The sequence below is a fragment of the Astatotilapia calliptera genome, chromosome 15 (assembly GCF_900246225.1).
Source record: "Astatotilapia calliptera chromosome 15, fAstCal1.2, whole genome shotgun sequence".
Taxonomy (NCBI): Eukaryota; Metazoa; Chordata; class Actinopteri; order Cichliformes; family Cichlidae; genus Astatotilapia; species Astatotilapia calliptera.
Window position 1 is genome coordinate 11922345 of NC_039316.1, and position 27911 is coordinate 11950255.

General features: G+C 42.6%; 2 protein-coding genes across 8 annotated transcripts in view; both read left to right on the top strand.

Moving 5' to 3' along the window:
* Positions 1 to 198: 198 nt before the first annotated feature.
* On the top strand, positions 199 to 14785 carry LOC113037172 (sine oculis-binding protein homolog). Of its 2 annotated transcripts, none has more exons than XM_026193938.1 (9): positions 199 to 684; positions 772 to 849; positions 1933 to 2264; positions 4938 to 5067; positions 5344 to 5538; positions 6554 to 6705; positions 7958 to 8053; positions 8221 to 10167; positions 12377 to 14785. In XM_026193938.1, the coding sequence occupies exons 3-8, from the start codon at positions 2172 to 2174 to the stop codon at positions 10156 to 10158; spliced, it is 2604 nt and encodes an 867-aa protein (XP_026049723.1). In that variant the 5' UTR covers positions 199 to 684; positions 772 to 849; positions 1933 to 2171; the 3' UTR covers positions 10159 to 10167; positions 12377 to 14785. The 2 variants fall into 2 exon arrangements, with proteins under 2 accessions (XP_026049723.1, XP_026049724.1); XM_026193939.1 differs by having other exon boundaries at positions 8242 to 10167.
* Positions 14786 to 15675: 890 nt separating this feature from the next.
* The window catches only part of LOC113037171 (rho-associated protein kinase 2-like), a 41589-nt gene continuing 29353 nt past the window's right edge, over positions 15676 to 27911 (top strand). For all 6 annotated transcript variants that reach the window (XR_003274596.1, XM_026193933.1, XM_026193932.1 and 3 more), the window contains exons 1-8: positions 15676 to 16180; positions 21283 to 21364; positions 21870 to 21970; positions 22621 to 22758; positions 24416 to 24676; positions 25304 to 25448; positions 25706 to 25844; positions 27726 to 27817. Coding sequence is in view for 5 of the 6 variants with exons in the window: in XM_026193933.1 (XP_026049718.1) it covers positions 16085 to 16180; positions 21283 to 21364; positions 21870 to 21970; positions 22621 to 22758; positions 24416 to 24676; positions 25304 to 25448; positions 25706 to 25844; positions 27726 to 27817 (1054 nt within the window). In the remaining variant the exon portion in view is untranslated. The remainder of the gene's footprint in view (positions 16181 to 21282; positions 21365 to 21869; positions 21971 to 22620; positions 22759 to 24415; positions 24677 to 25303; positions 25449 to 25705; positions 25845 to 27725; positions 27818 to 27911) is intronic.

The following is a 27911-nucleotide window of genomic DNA, read 5'->3' on the forward strand; positions in this document are numbered from 1 at the left end:
AAATTAAGTCATTTTCCATGGTACACGTCGGTGTATTTAGCCAGGCTTGTAACACAGATGCCCCTATCATGATGACTATATTTGCATGTAATTTGATGCAGGGAAAACACCGGGCTATATTCACTTGCACAATTATTCAAGACTAATGGGTAGACGTCGCCCTCTGTCGGCGAGGACACACCACTAAACCACAAGGGGGATCAAACTTTTATGTCCCTCCATTAACGCTGAACACAGACACCAAAATTGTCGTTTTCTAAATTGCAGGGTATACGTTCGCTTTAATCATGTGACCGTGTACGGTAATGCAAGTAACGGTACACAAAGTGGACAACTTTTTATGATTCGCTCCAGATGTTGAGGATTGTAACTTTAGACCTAAAGACTTTCTCTAGTCCTCTGTCATTTGTGCAAGTGGATTCTTGAGGGAATAGTGAGGCGCTCTTATTCCAGCTTTCACCCCCACCAGAGGAACCTAAAGGGACAACGCTCCCTGCAGAGGCACCAGATGTGCGCTGTTATGGGGAGCAAGGAGGGGGGTGAGGCATCAGATAAGCCCTGTTCCCAAAGCCGGGACGGATCGAGTATCATCATCGGGGGCGAAACCCAAACCCTGCGCAGTGGGTCGGATTTCTGTTTACACGAGCGTGGTCCCTGGATTCCTCAAACCAGAGCAGACCAGAGGTAAACTCGAGACAAGGAGGGGGGAAAAAATTCTGAATTATCCCTCTTGTCACGGCTGTGTCTGTACCTGTCTGTCTCTCTGCACAGAGCTCGGCGACACTGTGAGGTCTGCGAGACAGAGGCTTTCAATGATGCAGAAGAGCAATGGAAACCAACTGTCCTAATGTAGGCCATACTGCACTGTTAACGTGTTAATGGACAAAATGAGGAAAATTGTAGTAAAGTTATAAAATAAAAGTTGTTACAGCTAACGAATTGAATTTGTTTATGTGCGTAATGCAATCAGATAACCTCAATGCTTTCATTACCAGCAGAGAAACTTGATACGGAAATAAGTTCTTTGGCCTTCGCATTAGCGATAAACATGTGGGAAATGTTTACATTCATCTGTGCGCAGACATACACGAACAAACGACTCTTTTTTTGTGCAAATCCTGTCCTCGGGCATTTGGCACTTTTCCTCAAGCCCAGATTGCTCAGAGGCCAAATGTGGACGTTTTAGGTGTTGCGCGCACACGCTCGTACACAGACTGGCGCGGATCAGACGGATGCCATTTGAGAAAGCTCCAAACATTCTGGTATCTTTTTTAACTCGCAGCGCTCTTTTCATCTCTTTATTTTAAGACAAGAGTCTAGAGACAGTGTTTGTTCTGTGCCCCCTCAGATAAAACACAGTCTTTGCATTCCTTATGAAATGTATCTGTTGAGATTTAGGAGGGGTGGGTGCCAGGTGTTGGGTTACATCAAATCAAAGCCCTCCCCTCACAGAGAGCGCACGAATGAGACCGGTAACCAGGCGATGCACCTTTCATAATAAAAGCTGAAGGGGAAACATTAAGTAACTGATAACATATAATTTTGGCCAATTAATCTTTACAAAACAAATGACATAATAAACCTTAGTAGGTTTTGAACAGAGTTAATGAGCTTTGAGAGAGCACCGTGCTATGATGTAATTAGTTTTTTATATTATACCAACACTGCAACATTCAAATATTGCAAAAACCACCAAATGCAATTAAATTGATGAGAAACTTTTTGCTGGTTCATGTTTCAGTCAAGTTAAAATACTTCTCGCAAGAGTGTTTAAAATTTGGAAACCAAATTTTTCGCGGGGACGCAAATCATTGGCGTAATTGTGTTTTTGTTTTTAATTGCGGATTCGTTTCTAATATGCTTTCAAGAAACAGTTGACAGTTGTCATATTTTGAAAATCCAAAGCGGAAGACCTATGTTGGTTTTCCGTAGAAACTTGACAGAAGTGGGAAAGAGGGAGTTGAGATTGTTCAGCGGCGGACACTCCAGCGCACAGTGCACGCATGTTCAGTGGACTTCAGTGGTGTGAAGCCTCAAATGAGGGACTCGGACGTCCGGGAATGACAGCCGCTGTCACCAGGAGTGACAGCTTTCATTCTGAGATACTCCACTGAAACTACTCCAGCCGACACTCAACACTGATCCGCAAAGGATCCAGCCAGACCGGGACTATGCCAGAGATGGAGAAAGGGAGACCACCGGAAAATAAACGCAGCAGGAAACCCGCGCACCCCGTAAAGAGGGAAATCAACCAGGAGATGAAGGTGAGAGTGGGTTTGTGTGCCACTGAAAAATTATTATTATTATTATTATTGTTATTGTTATTATTGTAATCAGATGAGACGGGGCGATAACTTCTTTGCGCACACGTCTTCCAGCACACAGCAGCGAGTGAGTCAGCTACGCACAAATCAGTGCGGGGAATACTATCAAAAAATATATATGCTTTTAATGAATGCTCGCTTTCTGTCTTTTATGTAAGCAATTATATCCTACTGCGTGAAGCTGTATTGCAAAATAAGAAAAACCTCGAAAGTTTTCATCTTTAGGAAGACAACTGGAAAATATCAATAAACGTGTTTATAAATACAAGTTGAAACAGACGCAAAGACAGACACGGGATTTTCTGATTATATAAATGTTAGTGCTGAAGAGTAGTCTGACCTCTGCCTTCTTGTGACGCCATGTCAGGCCAGCTGTGGCCGGACGCGCAGTCTTGTCCAGCGGAGATCCAGATGTGCGTCAATTCTTCCCCGCTCCTGCGGTGCGCTCACTTGCTGTACCACAGAGGCTTGCCCCCATGAAAAAGAGACAGGGCATCTATATTCTTTAAATAGCCCCGCTCCTTGGGAAAGCTCTAAAATCACTGTCACAGACTGTTAAAGAATGCAAACATCACATTAAACGAAAGCTCCCGCTTGAAGTGCTCACTGATGACATGTCATTTAAGAATCTCCCCACTGTTCTTTGAGTAGAAGGAGAGCCACTGCATAGGCAGTAATAAGTTAAATCACAGTAACAGGCACGATTCCCTCCCACTATTATGAGCCTGTTACTGCATGGAAACTAATCCATGGGTTGTCTGCTTTGTTTGGGTTTGGACACTGGATATTTGAGACTGTTGACTGTGGTGGGGTAAGGAATACTCGAGGCTTCTTCAAGCTGAAGCTGAGAAATAAAATTTGAAAAAGTCATTTTCTTAGGGGGGGGGGGGGTCGTATTCTGGCCTTCGTGAGAGAGGAAATGTGCTCTTTTTGTGTAAGTGGTTTGGATTGTAGCGTTTGATATCCAGGGGAGGTGTAGAGTTACATCTTAACTAATTTTAATCAAAACATGTGAAACGCTATCCCCGCTTGATGTAAGCCTGCCTGGGCTGAATCTCAGGGTCGGCCCCAGTTTGTTGCCTTTGGCTGCAACTCTCTTTGTGGTTTGGGATATGGCTTGTCACTCTCGCAAAGCAGATGTTTGTCTAAACTGCCAAAAAGAAACAAAAACAACATTGTGGGAAGTGGAGGGGTGGGTGAAGAAAAAATATTGCCCGTCTTTTCGTTCACAAGAAGAAAAAAAAAAGAAAGAAGTGGCACTGGGTTGTTTGTGTAGATACGGTAGGAGAGTTGCCATCAGTGTCGAACTTCTGGAGAACATCAAGATATCAAAATTAGGCATGATGGGAAGCATATAAGATTCAAATTATCGGGTAAAATCCCATAAGATGTGCAACTTAAAAACTGGTCAAATGATGAAAAAGCAGGGGGTTGGGGGGGGGGGGACTGTGGAGGAAATACAGGCAGGAAGGCTGGCAAGCTGAGTTCTAGCTCAGCTGAGGTCCGTCCCAGTGTTGTCTCTGTAATACATCTGTTTCAACACCACATTCGGACCTACTCCCTCCACGTCAGACCCCGAGCACGGCACCAGACACCCGATACTTGACTTTAATCATCGTTAGGCATATTTAGCTGGATATGATACCTCTGCTTGCACTCACCCACACACTCTCCCAGACACACACACAGCAGAAAGTGAGCAAGCGAGGGAGAGATCCATTTCTTTGAGGCCCTAGTGCAGAACAGAGGTCGGAGTGAGGAAAGCAGGGGAAAGAATGTGCAGTCAGTACTACAGCACTACAACACCACCACCACAGCAGACTGGCTGTGCTGGAAAAGGGTGAAACCTGAGAGGCCGTGCTGTGTCGGGTGTCAGGGCTGGAAGGTGCTGGGATGGAGGGGAGGATGGTGAAGATGGAAGGTGGCGGGGGGGGGGGGCAGAAAAAGAGGCAAAGGGAGGGACAGGGAAAGCTGGAGAAAGAGAGAGGGAGAGAGTGGTGGACATTGGAAAGAGAAGAAGAGAGCAGAGTGGGGCATTTCCGAGAACCGTGGGACCTGGCTGTGGTGTAGGGTGTCCCGCTCTGATTTCTGCCCATTCTGGATCAGGTTTCTCCTCCAATCCAGTTCTTCCAAAGCCACAGAGAGAGGTGGGTGGATAAAGAGAGAGACCTTTGTATTTTTTTTTCATCTGGTCGTAATAAAAAAAAAAAACTGAGACCACACATCCCATCTGTGGAGAAAAGTTTTCTTTCTCCCTCTTTTTTCCAATTAAAAGAGATAAACAAAGGATGATTCATAGATTTCACACTGGTGTTAGGTTTTAAACCTTTCCGTCTCAGATTTAGCAAGAGTAAACAACTTGAATACATCATGGAAAAAGTGTCATACTGTACTCCTCTGTGCCCCTATTCATTTCTCCAACCAGGCTGTGGCTGAGAAAGAATCGCTCACATTGATTCAGAGAAGGAAGGTCTGATTATGTTTAACATAGGATAAAAATGTCCATTAATAACCCGTAGATGCATGCTGACAATTTCCTATTTGTAGGCAGGCATAGCTCAGTTATCCATATGCGTAGATTATCACTAATCACTGATTTCTTTTCTCATGCAGACTTTTGCAGAAAGCACCATGAATGAACTCCTTGGATGGTACGGTTACGACAAGGTAGATCTCAGAGATTCAGAGGCCAACGAGATCAGAAACTACAGAGAACGGCGTCAGCATGTGTCTGTGCTGAAAGGTGAGGGCGGCCGTCGAGGGTTCACTATTGGTGCAGTGTTCTTAAATTTACGCTAACAGGTTCTGCAGGTTGTAATGCAGATATTGAGTCACTGCACAAATCTGCTAAACATAACTTCCTGTAGTCAGAACTTCTCGAGTTTCATTCATTCAGATACATCTGTTGTTTGTGAAAAAGTTATTATAGTATCATGTAGGCCGTATTGCAGATTTGCTGCACGGTGTAACGTTACTCGACGAATTCAAGTTAACACTGGAATCTGTTTGTGTCTTGCAGAAAACTCTTTGCCAAAACCCAAAAGCCTGGACACCAAAGTCAGCCACTTGGTCCTGCCGAACAAGAGCGGAGAGAGAGAGTGCTCCGGCATCCCGTCTTCGTCACCCTCCTCTTCCTCAACAAGCTCATCCTTGACGACCCCAAAGGAGCACAAGAGTGCCCCTGTCATCGTCCCCCTTATAAAGCCATCAGCAGGTAGCAGGCTGTAGGGGCAAACATGAGGAGATTAAATGTTGATTGTTGTGCGTTCCTTATACATATGCTTTTAGTATTACTACCCTGATGATTAGTTTGATATTCATGTGCTAGCACGTCAGAGTGTAGTGTCAAGCTCCAGAAGACGGTGCAGGTTCAGTTTTTACCTACTAGACTCCTGAGCAATGATAAAGAGACATCCCTGCTAGGTGCAGTAGTTTGAGCTTGCTTTGGTGCCTCTTTCGGTAATTATATTATATATAAAATTATTATAGGTAAATATATAATAATTATGTATATTAAAAATTAGATTCTTTTACAAAATAAAGAGAAATTCTGTGTGCTACAAGCTCTGAAAAAGAGAGATAACCTGTAAAGTGTCCCGTGATATAAGCCACGTTTGCCGCAAAGGTAATAACTGTGTAATAACAGTCTGAGATAACTCAGCATGCAATTATGGTGCAATGCAGTAAACATTTGTAGCCTATTAAGAGTAAAGTAAGTTAAACAGAAGAACTAATGCTGCTGCACCTTTTTATACTGTGTAGACTGTGTAATTCTTCTGTTGTTTGGACTTTGTTTTTTTGAAAAACAAACACTACATATGGTAATAAATTGCGGCTTTTGCTTTTAGTTTGAAGGTTTTTGGCATCCCTGATTAACAATGCTTGAATTGTAAGTCTGTCGGTATTCTGCTGTACGATTAAAATGTACAGGAATATAAGCATAAAATGGGTTCACCCGTTACAGATGGATAAATAAATAACAGCGCTGTCATAGTGAAGGTTATAAGAGGGATGCAGCAAGATCTCTGTGTTCCCTGGAAGAATATTAATCTGAGATTTATTCAGTGTGAGGTACATCCATACAGGAAGTTTAGATCACAGCTGGATGCGCGCTGTTTAGTGCGCTCTCCTTTGTGAGACTAAAAAGCACCCAGTTGTAGCTGTTTCACACTATTCTTGTGCTTTTAAGATTATCTAACATAGCTTTTCTTCTGATTTCCCTCCTGCAGTGGAAGATGTACAAAATGTGCAGATAGTATGTGTGTGGTGCCAGAAGGAAGGTGTAAAACGCTACTCTCTGTGTATGGGATCAGAGCTCAAGAGCTTCTGCAGTGAGAAGTGTTTTGCTGCCTGCAGACGGGCCTACTTCAAACGCAATAAGGTTAGTATATATAATGTACTGCACATTATCATTACATTTGAGGGTCAAAAACAATTCATGTTGGCCTCTTCTTGGTGAGGTGTTGTAAATCCTGGTATCTGTATGATAATGAGTAATCTGTAAATTCAGTAGTCAGTCTGACACAACCATATACATTTAAGCAAACACAGGTACTCTATATCCAGTTTGCCTCAGCCCTGGCACATCCCATCACACAAAGGGAAATGGGCATCAAGTGGTTTCTGGCAGGTATACAAACTAGCAGAAACAGATACTCCTGATCTCGTGAGGTCATTACTGATGGATTCGTTTACAGAAATTTAAAAAGGGTGGATCTCTAAGAACACAATTCCTAGTGCGTATGGTCGATCCAGTTTAGGAATGGTGGGAGGGAGGTCAAAGTTTGTGTGGGACACTTAGTATCAGTTTCGCGTTAATGGAGAAGGGACCAGCCATTAAGTGGCTTTGGTCTGGAGGACAGGAGTGCTGCAACGACAGAGAAACGCTCTGATGCGCTTGCTGTGATTTTTCAGCCTCCATTGCGACATGGATATACCTTCTGTAGAGGTACAGGGTGACAAGTAGCTATATCAGCTTTCACCCTCAGTGTTGTTTAGAGCGTGGTGGGTGAATTCACACAACAACGGAGACACAAGGGCGGGGGGGCTGAACAGACTGCGCGCAACAAGCCCTCTAGTTTTTCGGAGGCAGGGAGGAAAGCATTTCTGTTGGCTTGTTGCTGCTTGTCTGAGAGGAAGGCCAGGAGGCCTGGGGCGAGGTGTCCACTTTCAGTGCATACCTTACCTTCAGCTGCCTCATATTTCGTAACCCAACACGACTCAATGGGTCACAGAGATGGGGGAGCACTCAGATCCACATGAGATCAGCTTACATGAATCAAGAAGAATTTCCTATATTAATACTGGCAGAACCATTAATAATACGACAATACATCACCTGCATTATTTCCCCACTTGGCTGTAGAATTGTATCAGTTTCGCAACACAGCTTTTCTTTTGTTGCACTGACCTTTAGGGCTTGGTTGTTGCATGAAGCTCAGACTAATGCTATGCTTCATGACAAGGCGATTTATTTAAAACTATATTTTGTACTTGTTACGTAAGAAGCTCACATTTGGAGACCAGACACCGCAGAGTGATTCCAGTGTAGTATTTGTAGATGAACTGTTGTCTGAAACCTGACTGACGGTAGTTCATGTGATGTTTGTCACACTGTGGTTTTCCCCTGTCAGGCCAGAGATGAAGATCTCCATAGTGAGAGATCCCCTCAGCACCCCCATACAGAGGACTCGCCCAGACTGGTGCTGAAGATAAACACCAATGTCAGAGTAAGAGGACACTATCAATGCATCTTTTGTTTTCCACTGTGAGATATTAATATAAATATGCGATGAAAATGACAAGGTTTAACAAGCAGGAATAGTGGGGAAATCTTCTGTTTCTACACAAAGATCTGTTTTCACATACAATCTTTCACTCCAGTGACCCCCCACAGTCTCTCTCCCCTGTGCCACAGGTATGCGATTGGTGCAAGCATGTTCGTCACACTAAAGAGTACCTGGACTTTGGATCTGGTGAGGAGCGACTCCAGTTCTGCAGCACCAAGTGTCTGAACCAGTACAAGATGGATGTTTTCTACCGGGAAGCCCGCGCAGCTCTCACCAGCACCAGTTCCAGCCCAAATAGAACCAATCAGGAGGGGAGGATAGACAGCATTGTAGCTGGGCAAAAGCTACTCACTCCAGAATCTTGGAACAACAACAACAGTACTGGGGAAGCCCGTAATAGAAACCTCTCCCCTAAAGGGCCTGCACTAATCCGTGGATTAGGAGAATCCTCCATGTCTCCCTCAGAAGCATCCTCTTCTACTTCAAAAGTCCCTGTCTCTGGTCTAAGGACCCTAGAGAGATCCATCCAGCCTCCCCCACCTCCTTCAACTGTGGATGTGTCACCCCATCCTGCTTCCCTTCCTCCTCCACCTCTTCCTCGCCCCCCTCTGGAGCAAAAGCCAGTACCTCAAATCCCCATGCCCTTTATAAGGCCTCCCCTTCATGCTCAGGGCTTAAAAAGCCCCCTTGCCACTCCTCCCAGACATCCAGGCCCTCCTTCCAGCCCTATCCACAGAGCTCCGCACTCTCCTCACCTTCAGCCCCCTACTTCTTCATCCATGAATCCCCCTGGACTGATACACCCCTTCCCAGGAGCCTACTTTCCTGGCTTACACTCCCCTCCGCTGAATATGATGCCAAGAGGTCCTGTCCCAATGCCTCCCATGATGAACTTTGGTATTCCTTCTTTTAGCCCTCTTCTGCCCCAGCCCACTGTCCTGGTGCCTTATCCCATCATTGTACCCCTACCTGTCCCGATACCCATTCCTATCCCTATTCCAGTCCCCCCTAAAACATCCCTAGAAACTCCAAGTCACAGCGGAGTTATTCAGCCTGTGCCAGATTTGCTGGACAGGGCTCAATCCAGGTCTACCAGGCAATCTTCTCCAGAGACTTCTGAGGCAGACAGCAGACTGGTAGTCAGCAAAATGGGTGGAACTTTGCCTCAAGGGCTATCCTCACCAAGTGACCTGAACACAAGGGACACAGATTGGGTTAAATCAGAGAGGCCATTTCTGTCCCCAGCATCCACACCCCAAAGTGGAGCATCCTCCCCCAGAGCCCAGTGCAACGAATCCCCCTGCTCAGCCCCGGGGTCGGACGGGATAAATGAATATAAGCATCAGCAGACAGAGCGACAAGTCATCCAAAGGGTTCTGCAAAGGACTCAAGTGAAGTTAGAGCCCAGCACCAATGGAGTGGTGGACCTATCAGGGCTGGGCGAGTTGGGAGCTGGGCAGGTTAACAGGTCAGGGGTTCACAATATCATCAGACCCACACCTCCTCTGTCACCATCACTTTCACACGACACTGTCTTCCAGCACCAGGACTCCCATACTCCACCTTCTTGCACCCCAGCCAGCCCCAAGGAGTTCAACCATCCACATGGTGCCACATCCTCTGCCCAAAAATCTCAGGACCATGGTCAAAATGGGATGTCTTCTTCACCAACAACTACCACTCCGGACTCCCGACCCCAGAGATTACCAGCACCGCCCCCTGACCCGTCACTTAGTGAGCTGGAGGCTATCAAAGAGAACAAGTGTTCTGTTGTTAGCCCAGTGCGGGTTGAGGGGCAAGTTAATCTGTCAGAAGAGCCCTTAACAGTAGTCCGGGACATAGGAGAGGACTCTCATGTTTCTGATGAGGACCATGCCTACGCTCTGCCCACAGCGCCAAAGATAGGTGGGACCACTGGCCCATTGCTCTTGCCCAAACTCAGGGACAAGGGTAGTCTGCGGAGCCCTGCCAATGTGCCCAGTGCAATAGACATGGAGCCAGCTCTGAAGAGGAGATGCCTAAGAATCAGAGATCAGAATAAGTAGAGGATGGAGGTAAGAGATTCTGATGTAAAGTGAGGCAAAATTCAGATAGCACAGTTTTTAATGGCTTTTTTAATTTATATCTTGTAAAGACCAGAAGTCAGACTTACTGATACATCGGCAAGATAAATGTCACAGTAAACCAAGTTGACACCAACTTTTTTTGCATTAAACGCTCTGTGGTATTCCACATTGGTTTAAATAAAAACCAGCAATTATTTTTAAACACCATTTAACCAGGGACTGGAAAATGTGTGGACACACACATTCGCACATACAGAGGGCAAGCTTAATCACAGGTCTAACAGCATGCGCATGGTCACTAAACAGCATGGCGCCAAAGAGAGAGAATCCCAGTAACCTGGCACTCCCCAGTGCTCTAAGGTTACACCAGGGAAGGAGGTGGAGGGCACAGGCAGTGAGAGTCACTTTGAAAGGCGATCACTTCACCACAGTCTGACTGACAGTCACAATTCTTTGTTTGCATCGCAGCCTCTTCTTTAGGCTCCCATTTGCCAAGGTATGTGAGTATACGTCTGTTCTCAGATGGATGGAGAAAATGACTGTGGGAGAAAGTAGAAGGTTCATTGTATTGGACAAAGATAAATGGCTGCTGCTGAATCAAATATGTGACCTTGAGGTTATGAGTTAGCTTGTCCAGAATGACATTCACACAGAGAGATAGGTCAATTCTCCGTGTGACCATAAAGTCAAACTGTTGCTCCTTGCGGCCGTAACTACAAGGCAGTGCAGACATCTTTCTGGGGTGCTGTAGAGACAGAGGTGATTGTCAGGCAGACTACAAGGCGCGGCAATTTGAGAGTGAACCCTCAGCTGTGATAGAGCTCTGGGGCTTCATTAGGAAAACACAGGGGCAGAACCAGAGCGATCCGTTTACACATGTCATAATGACACCCTGTTCTGGCTTTGGCTCGTACCTCTCATATGTAGAAGTTTCGAGTCCCCCCCCCCCATCCCTTTTCAGTCCTTTTCCTTTTCTTCACTTAGCACTGCTATCCTCTGCCAACCAGATGTTGTTGTTCGAATGCAGCAGGAAAGCCTCCTTACTTTGGACCAATCAAAGGCCCTCTTGATTTCACTTGTCACTAGTCCAAAGGGCTGTAACACCAGCCGTCATCCTCACCAGCTGGTATCTCATCATAACAAGATCATGTTACCATTTTACTGTATGTCCCGAGATTAATCCGCTGATATTACAGAGATGGTTTAAATTTCACCTGGCCTGCTTTTCTCTCCATATTGCACTCCAAGCCTCAAAAGGTCAGGGGTCACCTTCGTAATTATGTTAAAAACGGATAGCTGTTGGTCGCGGATGCACGACATAAACCTTTATCTCATACTCCCAGATGTTTTGTGTTGAAGCACAACAAGATTTCCTTTCACTAAATGAGTTCCCACTTTACTCTGTGTCATTTGTTGTGGCTCCATGCATTGCCTTAGTAACCAATACATATGAAATCACAGTGTGCCGCTTGTGCTGTGCAGAAGGATTTATGGCCTTGTGTTGTGTGTAATGGGAGCTGGCTGTCGTATGTGAGTGACTTTAGCTCGCCACCTCTGTGCTCTGACCTAAACATTGCTGTCCTGTTCTATTGTCTAAACTGCTAAAAGTCCTTTAAAAAAAGAAGAAAAGTCTCCCACACTGACAGAGTCAGGAGCCAACTGGAGGATTTCACCTCAGGAAACAGCCAGTTTTTTTGTCTCAGTTTTCCTTGCCTTTATTTGGGATATTTTATAGCCCGTGTAATCCGATCCCACCACATGGGTATTCGCTGAGCGTTTGAAACTAAAACGCAATGGGACAGAGGGAGTACAGAACCCTGGTTTGGCCCTTACGTGTGTGCGTGTGCATGTGTGTGTGTGTCTGTTTGTGTTTAATGTGTGTGTTTGAATGAAAGCCTGTGTAAGTGTGTGTAAGAGAGGAAAAAAAGGCCAGATGTTCTTAGTTTGATTGTGCCCCGTGCAACAGTTATCTGAGTGTTGACATGACTAAAAGGTTCATTCTCAGTGTTTATATAGAAAGGGCAGATTAAGGAATGAGTGTCCAGGGTTGCAGAGGTTGATATAACATATGGTGTAAATGGAAATTGCACAGAATAAAATATATGATATCTCACAACTTACTTTGTCTCTCTTTCTCCCTTTCCTTCTTTCTGTTTCTTGTTTTTTTGTACTCCTACCCTGTCTATCTAATAAACAGACTCCCTGTTTAGCACTGTACGGCAGTGCTAGATTCAGTGCCATGCCCTCTTGTGGACAACACCAGTGCTAACACCCTCTAGCCTGTCCCTCAGCCTGTTGGCCCACCAGAGTGTTGCTCTGCCTGCAGACCAGCAGGGTGCCAACCCAGGAAGAAGTCCAGATGGCCAAGTCATCACAAGCCAACATGGGGGAAGAACACAACACAGTCACACATTTTGTCTTGGACCAAAAGGCTGTCGCTGGCTCGTGTGTGTTACATTGTGTTCAGCAAGCGCTTTAAAAGGAGCATCTCAGATCTTCTTCCTGTCTGACATTGCCCTAAAGTGTGTATGCGCGCATGAGTCAGTGTGGCAGCCCAGATGAGCTGCTCCTCCTCCTCCTCCTCCCCTCCCTGCTCCGCACAGCAGACAGGGCTCCGATCAGCCTTGTGTGGTCTTCTCAGATGGAGCCTGAACATGATCTCTTTCCAGGGGAAACGGTTTGTTTTCTCTGCCCGGCTTGCACAAAGAGCTGCATTGTTCCTCTCCCCATATCCCACGCTGACTCCCCACTCCAGGTTTTGGGTTACCTGGCCGACGGGGGCTCAGACTTCATCAGTTTTTTTATTTTTTTGACCGACAGCCAGGAATATAGTATACCCTTCTCTCCTCCACCTTTCCGCCCAATCTAAATACGGTACGCACCAGTTCTGAGGTTTTATCCCTCACAAGTGATTGCCTGTGATTCCCTACTCAGCTCACTTCCTCCAAGGGAAGAAAGACAGTCTGCTGACATTAAGACTTCATCCAGTTTACTCACTGACGAGAGTCCGGCCGGGCTGTTGAGACAGATGATGGAGCAGCCTAACAACCCAGGGGAGAGTCTCCTCCCCCTCCTCTTAAACAATGTAAACTTAAACTGAATATATGAGGGTACACCTACTGATACATAGTAGCTGAGATGGTCTGTGAACACTTTAGACGTCTTGATGACGCTGGTACATGAATGTGTAACGTACAGATCCTCATTCAATATTCACCTAATCTACCAAGTCTCTCATAGCAAATCAGAGTTTGAATCACGTTCACCACCGAATGCCATGCATGTTTCGTCCCTGCCATTCATGAATGAATGATCCTAATTCTGATTTTCTTGTGGATGATGCTGGTTTTGATCAGCCGTTTCTGAAAAGGAAAGCAACCTTGTAATATTACCAAATGTGGTATTATACCCAAAGGCATCAAATGCTGTAGTATGCAGCGATCAGTATTACAGTTCCCGCTATCAGGGATACCTATTGAGATTTGATCCAGCTAGATCACTTAGCAGCTTGTCAACACTTGTTCCTTTGCAAGATTTCAGTTTTGTAGTCGACACAGATACTATTTGATGTTATATTAACTTATGGATGAAGCATCTGTAGATTTTCACAAAAATGCTTTATTTCTTCTTTTTTTGTTTGTTTGTTTTGTTCTTTTTCTTTGATGATTTTCATTTTATGAGTGCCTGAACTCTCAAACGCCTCTTGTCCATATGTTAATATGCTGTAGCCCCACTAGAGGGCATTGTTTGCCTTTGTAACTTTGCACCTGAGCAGAAAGAACCAGGAGGCCATAAGACAGTCTGCTGAAACCCAATGCAATCTCCGCAAATCACTCAGTGCCATCAGACTGATGTGACTGATAAGCCAAGCAGACGGCTTTTCCTTTACATCTCGCCATTATTTTATCTTTAAATTCAAATATTGCCATTTGCCACACTCACAGCAGTGTCAAACCAAGGGTGCAGTCAGCTGCATTTCAACGCCTTTTAGTGAACAGCTCAGCACTCCCCTGAGTTAAACTAAGCAGTCCCTTTGACCTGCTTGATGCTAGAATACCGCCAGATGTGGCCCACCCCAGCCATCATTCCAAAATCACTTACCTATCCGTTTGTGGGCATGCGTGTGTGCATGCACGGATATGTGGCAACACATTTCACCGTCTCCTCACTCATTCCAGCCCACTTCCCCCACCACAGATCATGCCTTTAAGTCAGTGTCATTCTTGGCTGGTAAGGGGACTTTCTCGCTTGTATGGCGCAGTGATGACATCACTTCATACAAATAGCTGCAGTGTCAACAGGAGATCTCCGACTCTGACGGCAGAGGCCAAAAAGTAAACAATTCAAACTGCCATCATTAGTTTCACCATGTTTAATCAATGCCTTTCCTCACCTCACCCAGTATCTGTGTCACCTCAGAGTTTTGACAGAAAACCCGTTTTACCAGAAGTTTGGTTGCTTCTTGCTTCACCCAGAGGTACTTTCTGACCTTCCCTGTCAAAGTCACTATCTGACAAAATGTTTGTATTCAAATAAAGATTAAATAAGAGCATTGGTGAAGACCTCTTTGTAAAGTGAAATAAATAAAAGTTATTCTAAGATCAAAGAAACTTCTGCTGTTTGTTTTTTTTAATTTATTTAAGTTTTTATTTTAAAAAATGTTGGGGGGGGGGGGGTTTCTTCTTTTTTGTGAGGCATGTTGGTTTTGTAATTATTAAACTCGTCATACAGCTTTATAAACCGTGTGCTAACAGGTTCTGGTCAGTAAATGCCTATTTTTAGTGGAAGCCTTTCTGAAAGGCAACGCATCAACATTCCAGAAATAGTGGAAGTCGACCATCTTTGCAGTGACGGTAAATCAGATGAATGAGATAAGAGAGCAGGAATTCCGGCTTTGTGTGGACCTACTGGGAGCCGTGACTGGACGATTCTGGGAGGGCAGCGTTGGGGGGGGGTGTTAACTTCCAGGTTTTCAAGTTAGGGGTTGAAACTGCAGGACGGAAGTTTTCCACAATAATAACAGGGCAGGGGATATGTGCGGGACTTGCTTGCAGGAAGTCACCCACAATTAGGCAGCACAAACCGGATGTAAAAACTATCCTATAAAATAAAGGCATTAAACAACCGAAAAAACCCCGCTATAAAATAATAATGATCATCATTATCACCATCATCATTATTATTATTAGTGATATTAGTAGTAGTAGTATTAACTTTATTCAATCAAGTTAAAATGATATTAATAGAAATGTTATAGAAACGTTTCTAAATGACCTTGAGAGGTTATTTAGGTTATTTATGAAAGATGATTTATCATTCACTTGTTTTACTGTCCATATGTATGGACAAAAAAGATTTGCAAGGTTTGGAAAAAGACAATTTCATAATGATTGATATCTTCCCAGATTTTTATAATTTATTTAGTCTTATTTAAGTCTTCGCCTTAAGATTTACGCAGTTTCTCACGACTTTTATGTTGATAGTTGCAACCGGAAGTCAAACTTGTGTTCTCCTTGCTTGACTAATCTTTGTTACAGGTTGAGCATGTTGGGTCGACTGATTTAGTTTTACCTGCCTGCCTGATAGCAAGACGACACTTATCTGAAAGTGAAGTTTACCTCGACACACCCGCTTGGTTTTCACTTGCGTGTGTGTGTGTGTGTGACCACTAATGAAAACTGGGCGAGACGGTTTGTTTGGGCCTTGGATAAATAATTAACCAGACAACTCAAGCCGCAGTTTCAAGAGCTGACATGAGGAGTTGACGCAAAGCAAGAGCGAAGTGCGCCTCTATCGCCAGCCTGTTACCTGAGCGAAAACAACAGGCTCGCAGGTGTTTTTGTTTGTTTTAAATTTTTCTTTATATTTTTAATGCCATTTGAACTGGATACACTTCATTGTAATAATGCTGGGAGCGGAGAGCAGATTGGAAAGCCGGCTGAAGAAGCTGGAGTCCCTGATAAGGAATCCACAGTCGGCACTAAACTTGGCAACCCTGCTGGTGAGTTTACATTCACCCTGAAGCTCTAATACAAGTATGGTCTTCAGACTGAGAGATAGGGAGTGAGTTAGACACATATTTGTGAGTAATTAGTCTGTCAGTCATCTGAGAAAAAAGTTTTTAGAGGAAGGTCTTACAGTAAAAACAATTAAAAAAAAAAAAAAAAAAAACAACCGAAAGCTGAAAAAGTGAAATTGTTGACCTGTAGCCTTAATCACGCAGAAAATGATAAGAACTAAGGTTAAGCTAATCATACTCCTTTGGCCTTTGTAGCAGAGGGAAGCCCCACCTTTCCTGTATGGAATGCCATACACTCCTCCCTAAACAGAATTATTCAATGGAAAATGCTGCATAGTAATAATTAGATGTGATAGTTTTCCAACTCACTGAAGCTGGAAGTCATTCAAATGAGTGAAGGAAGTTCCAATGAAACTTACAATCTGATCAGCTATGAACTACATTCACTCCTCCCTTTCCCTCACTCAGTCAATGCCTGTCTGGGATTACCTGTTCAGGGGTCTGGTGTGGTGGCCTGCACTGAGAACATATTCAGCTCAGCTGCTCACACTCCTCAAGCCTCAATCTTTGAGAATAAATTCAGGATCTCACAGCAGGCTGTCTGTAGTTTTCCATTTCTATGTAGTGCTGATCTGCAGATTTAAAATAGGCTTAATATTTTCATCTTGACAACCCAGAGTTAGCTTTGAGAACATGTCTAGCCTGGATCAACTTTTGTAAGCTGTTTGCAGTAACACTTTGACTCAGCAAAAAGCCAGTAGAGTCTGTTTACTGTTTAAGTTATTCATTTGCTTCACACACATTTGATATTGACAGAACACCATAATCCACGGCTTATATTCATAGTCTTTTAGTGACATTTGGAGCATTAAAACATATAAATCATGCTGAGGGATTTATATATATTTTTTTTAATCTGTCCAAACAAATGTGACAGTTTACCAGATTTCATGCCGTATGCACCTGCTGCCTAAACAAAGCAGCCCTTTGGTCCATGTCTATTCCCAGTGCTGAATCATGATCCAAAAGTACAATCTCCCTCAGATGTACAACAACAGACCCAGGTTACATCATTCTGTGACATAATCAGGCCAAAAAAATGATGAGAATTAATTTTAGCCCGTGTCAGTCATCACTCCAAAGTTCACTAGTAGTCATGTTTGATTTTTATCACTGTGCTCCATGGCCATCATGCTGCTTAAAATGCAGGGAGCTACCACAGGAAGCTGAAGTCACTTCCTGGAATTAACCTGCTGTGCCCTCATGTCACCATTTCCTGTTTGTCCACTGTTATTTTTCGTATATATACGTTGTTGTTGTTTTTTCTTTTCTTTAGTACAATACAAATTTAGATTTCTAATAGAATGACCTGTTGTCTTTTATTTTTGTGTTAATGCTTTTGCTGGGTTATTGATGGCCAGTAAAGGAAAAACTAAACCCCAGAGAAAAGGTTTGAATGTTTGAGGTCTATGGAATGCTTTGAAATCCTAATGAGTTCACAGTAACTGAACAAAATAATGTGGTTGAGTCGCAGATCATTATAATCGAGAACGATGCACTTCAGTCGGTAAATTAATGTTAGCTGTTGCGCAGTGTCATGGCATTCTGTGTCAATTTTAACTGAGCAATTAATTGTGCAAGGATAAGGATTTAAGACATGAGAATATATTTTTGACAAACGAGTATAAATGGATAAATAAATCATGTATAATTAGTCCAGTCAGCTACACCTGGGCACCATATTTATCACAGAAGTATCACAAACAATAAAACTTAAAACTCGTTACTGTTTTTGTTTTTTTCTGTCAATATATCAATAGTGGATGGTCATATTAAATATAAGCAATGTTTCAGACTGCTCTACACACTCCGTTCTAGACTGTTTATTTCCATTTATTAGATCTATTGGTTCCTGTCAGAGAGGGCTGATATCCCTAGTATGGTCATCTCAGATACATTATGCTCCCTCTGGCTGGTAGTGCATGAACCCTTCCCATGTGCTGCTAAAGCCTTCTGTTTGTGAGGCTGCAGCCAATCAGAAAAAAGTCATCTCGAAGGAAAAGGAGCTAAACAGGTCGATTTAGACAGGATGAACTGATGGGCTATAACAAGGTTCAGTATAGAGTGAATAAGGGTTATTTTTAACCATGAATCATGCAGAGTGAATTGTAGTGCTGTTCAAAGCTAAAAGTTTGGTCCCCTTTAAAGAGCCCATCGGGGACTGCAAAAAATAATAATTGCAAATCAGCTACTAAATATACAAAGCATAAACAGGATTGTCTTGTATGTTTTGGAAACGTCTATTGAAACGAGTGCCACAAAGTTCCTGCCAGACTGTTTTTGTGCTGATGTTCAAACCAGAGGAGTTTCTGAACCCTGCAGTTATTGACCTTTATGTAGTTTTGCTTTATGCGCTCGACCGCCCTGTTCAACTCTGTTTACTTCCTCGCCGAGTTGCTGTGGTCCTCGATACCATACTTCCGCTTTGCGATAATACCACTTACAGCTAAACACAAACAGATCTAGTAGGACAATGGCATCCCATTACAGTACCATGCTCAAATTCACTGGGCTGTTTAGAACGATCCATTCTTTCACAAATGTTTGTAAAGGTAGCCTGCATGGCTAGGTGCTCGATTTTATACACCTGTGGTAATGGGACGGAAACACCTGAATTCAAATGTGAAGAGGCGTGGCCCTACACTTTTGCCCATATAATGCATCATTGGTCCATTTATGGCACAATTGTGGAAGCCATAAACACAATTTTTAGTTTCTCATCGGCATATTTACATATCACATACTTATTTTTATAACATATTCACTGAATATTCCAGTAAATGTGCTTTTTTTGTTTACTCTCTTAACCATGAAATGACTGATAGTGTTTGTAGTGATGGAATCAGATCTATGTGACAGCTCCCTAGTAAAGATTTAAAAACGTGTATGGATCAGACACCCCGTATATAAGAACAAAAAACCCTTAAATCTGGGATCAGTAGAACAGTTGAAGGCATGTCTGTTTTGTGTCTGGTGGAGGCTGGATCTGGATGGGCCGAGTACATTTTGATGCATCCTGAGCAACTTGATTAAGCCATTGTTGACGCTTGACTATGTTGACAGTATCAGCTCACACTGAAGTGGGTGGAAGGTGCTCTCTCAGGAGGCGAGAACAAGCCATGAAGACTAAACTAGAGAATCATGTTCAGATTTGTCGAGATTCCAGTGAAAGACAAACATGCTGGGTCTAATCATTTTCGCCTTTCACTGATCTGAGACTAAAATAAGAGGGGAAGCATTTAAATCTTAACCCCTTTACATCACTTTACATCACACAGAGTGATTTTCTAGAATTAAACAGCGTCTGATAACAAAAACACTCAGTGATCAAATGTCTAATTTGATGTTATCTAAATTGATGTCTAACAGGATAACACAATGACGTGATGGCTTTTTATATCCAAACGAATTTGGTCTGATACCTAAATGGGTTACACCAGTCTTTGGCGTCCATTGTTTTCTTTAGGAAAAACCCAGTTGAAAATAAGATGTTAAAATATGTTGTTATGCTTAGCTGCTTTAGCTTGGGGATCCACTGCCTTGCACAATTACAGTTCTCCTTAAATGGAATGCAACCAGCATGTTTTCATGTTTCCATTTTCATGTTTCCGTATGAACGTATTGATATGTAATCGGGATTTATTTATTTATTTATTTATTTTTAACCTGAAGCTGTATGCTTAATGCATCAAGTTGTGATGGACCTTGGTTCCCACTTTAATCTTGTTTTAACTTGTATACCCTGATCACAGCTATATAAATCCCTTCGTGAATCTTTTTATTGTATGCCTTTTGTATCAGAAACAAAAGCAGTGGCAAAAGATGCAGGAATTCACTTTAAATTTATTTTAGAAAACAGGACTCGGATACCAAGCTGCAAAAACCTGAACAAGTCCTTCATGATTTTAGTCACACATTGCAACAAACTACAGGCGCACCCTGTTTGAAACTGCTAACATTAGACTGTATTTGCATATTACCATCACTGAAACTCTTTAAAACAAAGTTCCCATAGTGCTGCGATAACGACGACCATTACACCAGTTGATCTTTTGTAAAATGATCACCTATCCTCGAGCTCTCAGCCTGAATCCAGGTCCATAAGCTGTTCGTCCCACAATAGCTTCTGAGCCTTTAGGTCTATTTCCACCCATGTGTGGTGGGGGAGATCGCTCCTCACCGCTGCTATTTAAAGGTGCAGAATTGTTCCACATGCCCCTTTCCACTCACTCATATGTCCTAGAACAAACAGACAACCAGATACAGCCCCTACACTCGCTGACATGCTGGATGACTCAACACGACCCCTGTTTTATTAGGGAACAGAGATCATAGCACACTCTGACCTACCCCGCCTCACCGCCCCACGCACACACCCACACCCTACCCCCACCCAGCTCTGCCCTGCCATCCTGATGCATGTGGATCACAGGCACATTTTGGTTCAACTTGAAACACAACACCCCCGATTTAAGCACTGATGACACTGCTGAGGCTCCAGCTTTAACTCTGACAGTGCCACAGCTTTACTGGAGCTGGTGTCGGTGGGCCTGATGGCGGGTCTGTGTGTTTATGGAAGCGACCGAAACATGAACACGCGTCTAATTTTATTTGTTGTTGCACGACATGTTTTGTCTCCTTGTCCAGCCTCCATTGTTCTTTTGTGTTTGTTTTGGTTTAGCGGTCTGATTTTGTTTCCCCACTTGTTTACATTTTGGAGTGTTCTTACCGCCATCTTTACTTCATTAAAGATGTTTGCTTTTATTAGCCAGCACAATGTCGGAGCTTCCCGACTTTCATGAATTGTCTTGACAATATAATGATAAAGAAATTATTTAAATTTCATTAATTTTCTGTGAATATTCAGCTCAACTTAAGGAATATTCCCATTTTTGAATGATACTGGTGTTTCCACTGTACACTGACATAGATTTTTTTTTTTTTTGGTTGTTGTTAATTAACCACTATTTCTAAATGTTAATTTTCATTTCTAATAAAAACTTCTTCTCTTTCTTGTCCTTCAGGATTCCATGAATGCACTGGTCAATGACTTGAATTACCCCCCCTTACGGAAAAACAAAAACATAGAGTCCTTTCTGAACAGATGTAAGTTCTCGTGTGCGTTTTGCATTTGTGTGTCTTAGTGATGAAAACCATGACTTTTTAGATTGTGCAAGACTTCCCCTGTTGTCCAGCATCAGATTTGCAATATAACATGTGCACTGTTTCTTTAAGAAGGTAAAAAGAGAGGTATATGAAAGATTTCCCTGGTGTTGCTATTCAAATTAACATTTTTGGGGAGATTAACAGATTTTTCCTGCCAAAACCTTAGTAATTGATATGTGGTCTTGTTGCATAGCCTTGTCCCCCCCCAATAATTTTTTTATTTAAGGTGGTGCAGTCACATTCAACCTAGAAAACCTGGCAGAATGTAGTGACTATAGCTAAATGTGACATTTCATTTCTTAAAAATCTACTTTTATGTTAATTTGTTCAACATGTATAACATGTTTTCTCCAAAACTACTGCAGTAGATTTCATTAGACTGGGAAAGTGTTAGATAAAATCAGCTTTATCTTTGTCTAATCTCGTGTATGTGTCTCATCTGCAGATAAAGACTTAGTGAGTGAGCTGCGAGAACTTCAGATGAAGCTTGATGACTTTGAGAAAGTCAAGCTGATCGGAAAAGGAGCTTATGGACAAGTGCAGCTGGTGAGTTCAAGGGATCAATAAGAGGTTGTCTGTTGACTTGCGCTATTTAATTTTAAACTGCGTTCTGTGGAAGAGCAAAGCAGTGTGATATAAAGGTAGAATTTCTCCAGTTGTTCCTAAATCCAGCAGCTACCAGAAATATTTGAACCACTAGAGGGAGCAACAGTCTTTAAAAATACCAAATGTGTGATTTTTTTTTTTCTTTTTTTTATATATAACTTGATTTTTTGTTTTTGATTTTATTTTAAATTGCCAACGTGCCTGACTCCAAGTTTAAGCCAATCAGTACATTTCTTACTCTCCCTAACTTTCAGTTTCCCATATATCTGCATCTTATGCTGGTAGAATCTGGTATCTGCTGAGTCTCTTGGGTGGAAACAAGCCTGGACAGGCTCAGTGTGTGAGAGATGTCTGGTGTGGGGGTGTGGATGGGGGACATGGTATGTTTGTGTTTGAAATCTTGTGTAAACATGTCTTTCTATGGGTGTGTCCTACAATTATGGCTTCCTATCTCTGTGTCTGTTTCTCTTCATCTCCTGCGTTATCTTAGTCACTGTGACCTTCTTACCATCTTGTCCATATTGTCCTTGTTGACATATCACTATTTACATTCTCACATCTCTCCTTTTTTGTCACGTCCTCCCCTGCAGGTCCGTCACAAGGCCTCTAAGAAGGTTTATGCCATGAAGCAGCTCAGCAAGTTTGAGATGATCAAAAGGTCAGATTCGGCCTTCTTCTGGGAGGAGAGACACATCATGGCCTTCTCCAACAGCCCCTGGGTCGTCCAGGTGTGTTTTTTGTTTTTTTTCTACAAATATTCATAAGATGTAGCACTGGAGAACATATAGAACAGAAGTTTTAACTCCTTTCAGCCACAGAGGTTTTCATAGATATATTTTGTTCACAGTAGAAGACAGAAAACACACCAAATGTTTAAACTGAAAAGTCTTAGCGTTTCATGAAAAACAGTAGCCCATTTTGAATGGCAGTAACACATCTCAAAAAAAGTTGTGAGAGGGCAGCAAAAGGCTGGGAAATTAAGTGATGCTGAAAAGAAACAGTGTGCAGCTAATTAGTTTAATTAACAACGGCTCAATAACATGATAAAAAGAACCGAGTTTCTCTGAAAGATGGACAAAAGTTCACCAATCTACAAAAACATACTGCATCTACCAACTGTGCAACAATTTTAGGATAACGTTTCTCAATGAAAAAATTGTGAATACTTTAAATATGTTATCAGGATTTATATTTATAGCGTATCTGGAGAAATCTCTGTGCACGAGAGAGAAAGCTGCAGACCTGTAATTGATGGCCGTGATCTTCAGGCCTTCGGACTACATTGCATTAAAAACTGGCCTCATTCGGTCATGGAAATAAGTACATGGACGCAGGAACACCTTCAGAAATCACTGACTGTGAACACAGTTCACTGTGCCATTCATAAATGCCGGTTAAAGCTCTAGCTTTAACCGGCATTTATTGAAGCATTCTGTATGGTAAATACACTACAATAATAAACATAAAGCCATTTAAAATGGTCCGTTACAGGCCCATAGCCCGTTTTTGGCTTATTCTCAACCGATCCCTGGCTTGATGTCAGGATAATGAGCTCCTCCGTGTGACGTAGTCAATACAGCGCTGACTGGTAACACCCCTACGCAGCATGTGGGAAAACCGGTCATACTGTTTTGTGTCTCTACTTAGTGATGCTGCAATAAAGGAAGTTCACACATTTACAGCGTGCTATATTTATGCATTTTAAAACTGGTATCATAGAATCATAATGCTGAAACTTTCTGTAGAACATTGTTATAGGTTGATATTGATATATTTTTTTGTGTGTGTCAAATATAAACTAGGTTGTTACTGGTTGTTTCTGTAGATGGTAATCAAATAATTACATTCGCGCACCACCAAGCTCTAAAACATTTAATAATTTATTTGGAATTATTGTTATTGCGTGCACTAGGTACTGATAGTAGGTACAGATGGCAAGCACTTTGTCAAAACAAGCGGTGTAATCAGATGGTCCGAGTGTTTAGAAATGGCATATGGAGATTATATTAAAATAAATGAACAGTAAAACAGTTGGGTAGGGATGCAAGAATATTTTTATGATAAGAAAATGAAACAAATGATTTGTGGAATAGACCAATAGAACCAATATATAGTAAGAGTCTTGTTATATCGGATGAGGTAAAAGCAGACAGCGTGCTTGTTAAATGAGATCCAATTTAATGCTGCCTTAAAGACCCGGAGATAAAACATTCATCATGAGTAATCAAATAATATATTAAGACAGCACAGATGATATTTATGTTTACATCGCAAAGCAGTACCTTCTGTTTATACACCTCAGTAATAACTTGGCACCATATCAGCATTAAGTTTGAGATAAAAAAGTAATCAATGATATTGTAATTACTTGTTACTGTTTCGTAGCTATGCTGTGCTTTCCAAGATGATCGGCACCTTTATATGGTGATGGAATTCATGCCCGGAGGAGACCTGGTCACACTCACCATGAACTACGACATCCCTGAGAAATGGGCTCGCTTCTACACGGCAGAAGTAGTGCTGGGGCTAGACGCCATCCACTCGATGGGCTTCATCCACCGCGACATTAAGCCTGACAACATGCTGCTGGACCAACACGGACACCTCAAACTGGCTGATTTTGGCACATGCATGAAGATGGACTCGGTATGTCGAGTTTCTAGTTGTGTCACAAACCTTCTGAGTTAGTTGAAAGAAGAGGAAAATGACATTTTGATTATTCAGAGCTTCAGTGCACCACCAGGTGTTCAGATGGTGAAGTGAAGCTCTTACATCATGTTGTTTTGAAAGGCCACAGAAGTTATGTGCTAAACAACTAGTCTCGAGTGAGGCGGCAGTCCCGCCTCTGCTGCTGTGGGACAGGAAGTGTTTTTCATCCTTTTGTTTTCACCACAGCAATTTCAAAATAGCTCATTTCACTCATTTGAGCTCTCTGAATATCTGCCAGTAGACAGAGCATGTCATGCAATTCCTTCCCTAGTCTCAGTCTGGTAAAGAAACTTGAAATGGTCTTAAAACACATTTCGTTTGTGGTCCACATGGTAAAGATTTTTTAAAGAATTTTTTGCATAGTTGTTGTCCCAACATCTAAAGATTTTGAAAGAAAATATAGTAAAACAATTTTAAGCTAGTTTCACAAGCTCATTGATCCACACTATGATTTTGCTTTTGCTTTTTTTTTTAAAACTTTTTTTCTGCTTTCTGTCCAAAGTCCTTTCCAATCTTTTATTATTGCTTTCCTGTGTGTTATGTTGTAAATTCATCTTTCTGCAGACAGGTATGGTGAAATGTGACACAGCTGTAGGCACACCAGACTACATCTCCCCCGAGGTTCTCCAGTCTCAGGGGGGTGATGACTACTATGGCCGGGAGTGTGACTGGTGGTCTGTAGGAGTATTTCTCTTTGAATTGCTAGTTGGTAAGTTATGTACTGTTCATTCAGTTAAGCTTTTATTAAGAAAGCAAACATGATTTAATTCCCATTACATGTATAATTCAGCCCAGGCTGTTCTGACTGTTACCAGATAATGAGAGGTCAACTCAACATTACGTTATGTTTTCTTGCTGTTTGGATATTATGTAACTTCCTTTATGTTAGTAATTATAAAAATGTAAGTTTTTGCTCAAGCTCTCGGATCTGTGTTTTGAGAATTTGACCTCTCATTCTTCTTCTAGGTGAAACTCCTTTCTATGCCGAGTCCCTTATCGGAACGTACGGAAAGATTATGAACCACCAGAACTCGCTCGTATTCCCAGATGATGTAGAGATGTCTCAAAATGCCAAAGATCTCATCTGTGCCTTCCTTACTGACAGGTTTGTATATGAAACCATAGATTATACTGTAAGCCCTTGTTTTTGTAATGTAACAAGAATTTGTTAGTAAAAAGGGAAAATACTATATTAAGGACTATTTCAAGCTTTTATATACAAATAATACTCGATAATTTGGGGCTTTTTTGGATATCTGTCCTTTAAAAAAAATAAATCCTGTCATTAATTAGCAGGCTGAAATGTTAGTAAAGCATAGAACTGATCAAATAGTGCATAGTACATATAACCTTGTTAACAAGGTTTATGAATTTACATTAGAGATAAATACAACACTGTAATAAAAAGCCTTTAAGCAATGAGGTGAACCATATGTCAGCAACACTAGCAAAAGCACAGGCGATTCTGAATGTAATGCAACGACCACCAAGAAGTCTGATTAGCACACAGTGTTTAGAGAAATAACCCCAACAATCGGGCAATCCCCTATGAGGAAGCACTCGACGACAGTAGGAAGGAACCAAGTTCAGGGAGAAGCAGCTGTTTGCCGTGGCTGCCTGTGGGGTGAGCGGAAGACAAAGGAAAGCACTAAGTGATAAAAAACATAGACGTATATTTGCCTGCAAATACACATCATCGTGGTATTGTTCTTTGTTTCCTTGGATTGATCCTGCACTTTAGATTTCCTGCCGGACATATATTGTTAACCACAGGGATGTCTGCCCATGACTCACAAAGTAACTGAGAGGCATGTCTAAGGAGCTTGGAAAGAAAAGCGTCTGGACTTCTTTAAGTTGCTTGAAGACTGATTAAGATACCTTACAAATTAGTTGTAAAGGTAAAAGTTGGATGAATGGGCATATGGGTCATGTTTCCGAATAGTGTCCCCTCCCCTTGAAGAAACCACTTCCTGTTTACATTAGTAACTCTGCCCACGACAGGGCTCGAACACAGGCCCTTTCTGCTTCAGTACAGAGCAGCCTTTCATTTTTCCTCACTCAGTTTATTTACCTTCTCACTCACTGCTCTCTCACCACAGACAGAATCTCGCATGTGTGTACGACTGACACACACACATCTTGAACACTGACTACTGACTGCATTCACCACTTAACCTACATGCTCCATCACTGTCTCCTCATTATGCTGAATCACATAGTAAGCACAACCACCCTGCTCGTTTTGGAATTTTTCATCTCTCTTTTCTCACCATGTGTTTTTCATCGCTTCATTCGTAAATGTCTTCCTCCACCTTTTCTCTGTCCCACTTTCCATTTCTTGGTTCTCCCTTTTCGTCTGTAACTTTCTCCTTTGCAGTTTTCTGGGCATCGAGACATGGCTTGTAACCCTGATTTGGCTGCATGTCACTTTTTCATGCAGAGGTTTTAAAGTCGCTCCTTTTTTTTTTTTTTTTTCTTTTTTTTTTTTCCTCCCCACCTCTGCCCTCTCTTCCCCTTGGCTGGATCTGGAATGTCCCACACGTGGCAAGCCCAAACTGCCCCACCCCTCCAACCCTGTACCCAGAGGTGGAGGAGGGAGGCGAGGGGATGAGGCAAGAGGGAAAATGAGTGTGTGTATAGATTCAGTGAGAGAGAGAGAAGAGAAGGAGGGAAGATCTAGGAGTTCTTGAGTCAGAATTGTTGATGTTCCTGCCTGGTATCCAGTCGTCCTGTCTTTACTGCTTGGAACTTGGACTGAAGAGGTTTTCAGGCGTATCCATTGTCCAACAGCGGTCTGGTGGCTCTCCATGCTGGTCAGTGTGGTCAGTGCAGAGTGGTCACGCCGCTAAGTTCCATGTGTTTGGGATGACATGTTTGTGATGGTGGGTGGAGAGGAGGAAAGGGGTGTGCTGTACTGCGTTGCACTGTGTCACACTTAGGCAAACCTGCTCACCGTCTGACTGCTTGTTCCTGTCGCTGTGTGCAGGAAGGTTCGTCTGGGCCGCACCGGAGTGGACGAGATAAAATGTCACCCCTTCTTTAAGAACAACCAGTGGACCTTTGACAACATCCGTGACAGTAAGTGTATCCATATACTTGTCTTTAAAACTTCTCTCTATATTATGCCACAATGCAGGAGCATCATACATTTCCATTTCTGGTAATGTGCAAA

Bases quoted from the DNA above. Each gene is read 5' to 3' on its own strand.
- LOC113037172 (XM_026193938.1), top strand. From the start codon at position 2,172: ATGCCAGAGATGGAGAAAGGGAGACCACCGGAAAATAAACGCAGCAGG. The intron at 6,706-7,957 runs GTTAGTATATAT...TTCCCCTGTCAG, and splicing joins CCTACTTCAAACGCAATAAG to GCCAGAGATGAAGATCTCCA. The intron at 8,054-8,220 runs GTAAGAGGACAC...GACCCCCCACAG, and splicing joins AGATAAACACCAATGTCAGA to TCTCTCTCCCCTGTGCCACA.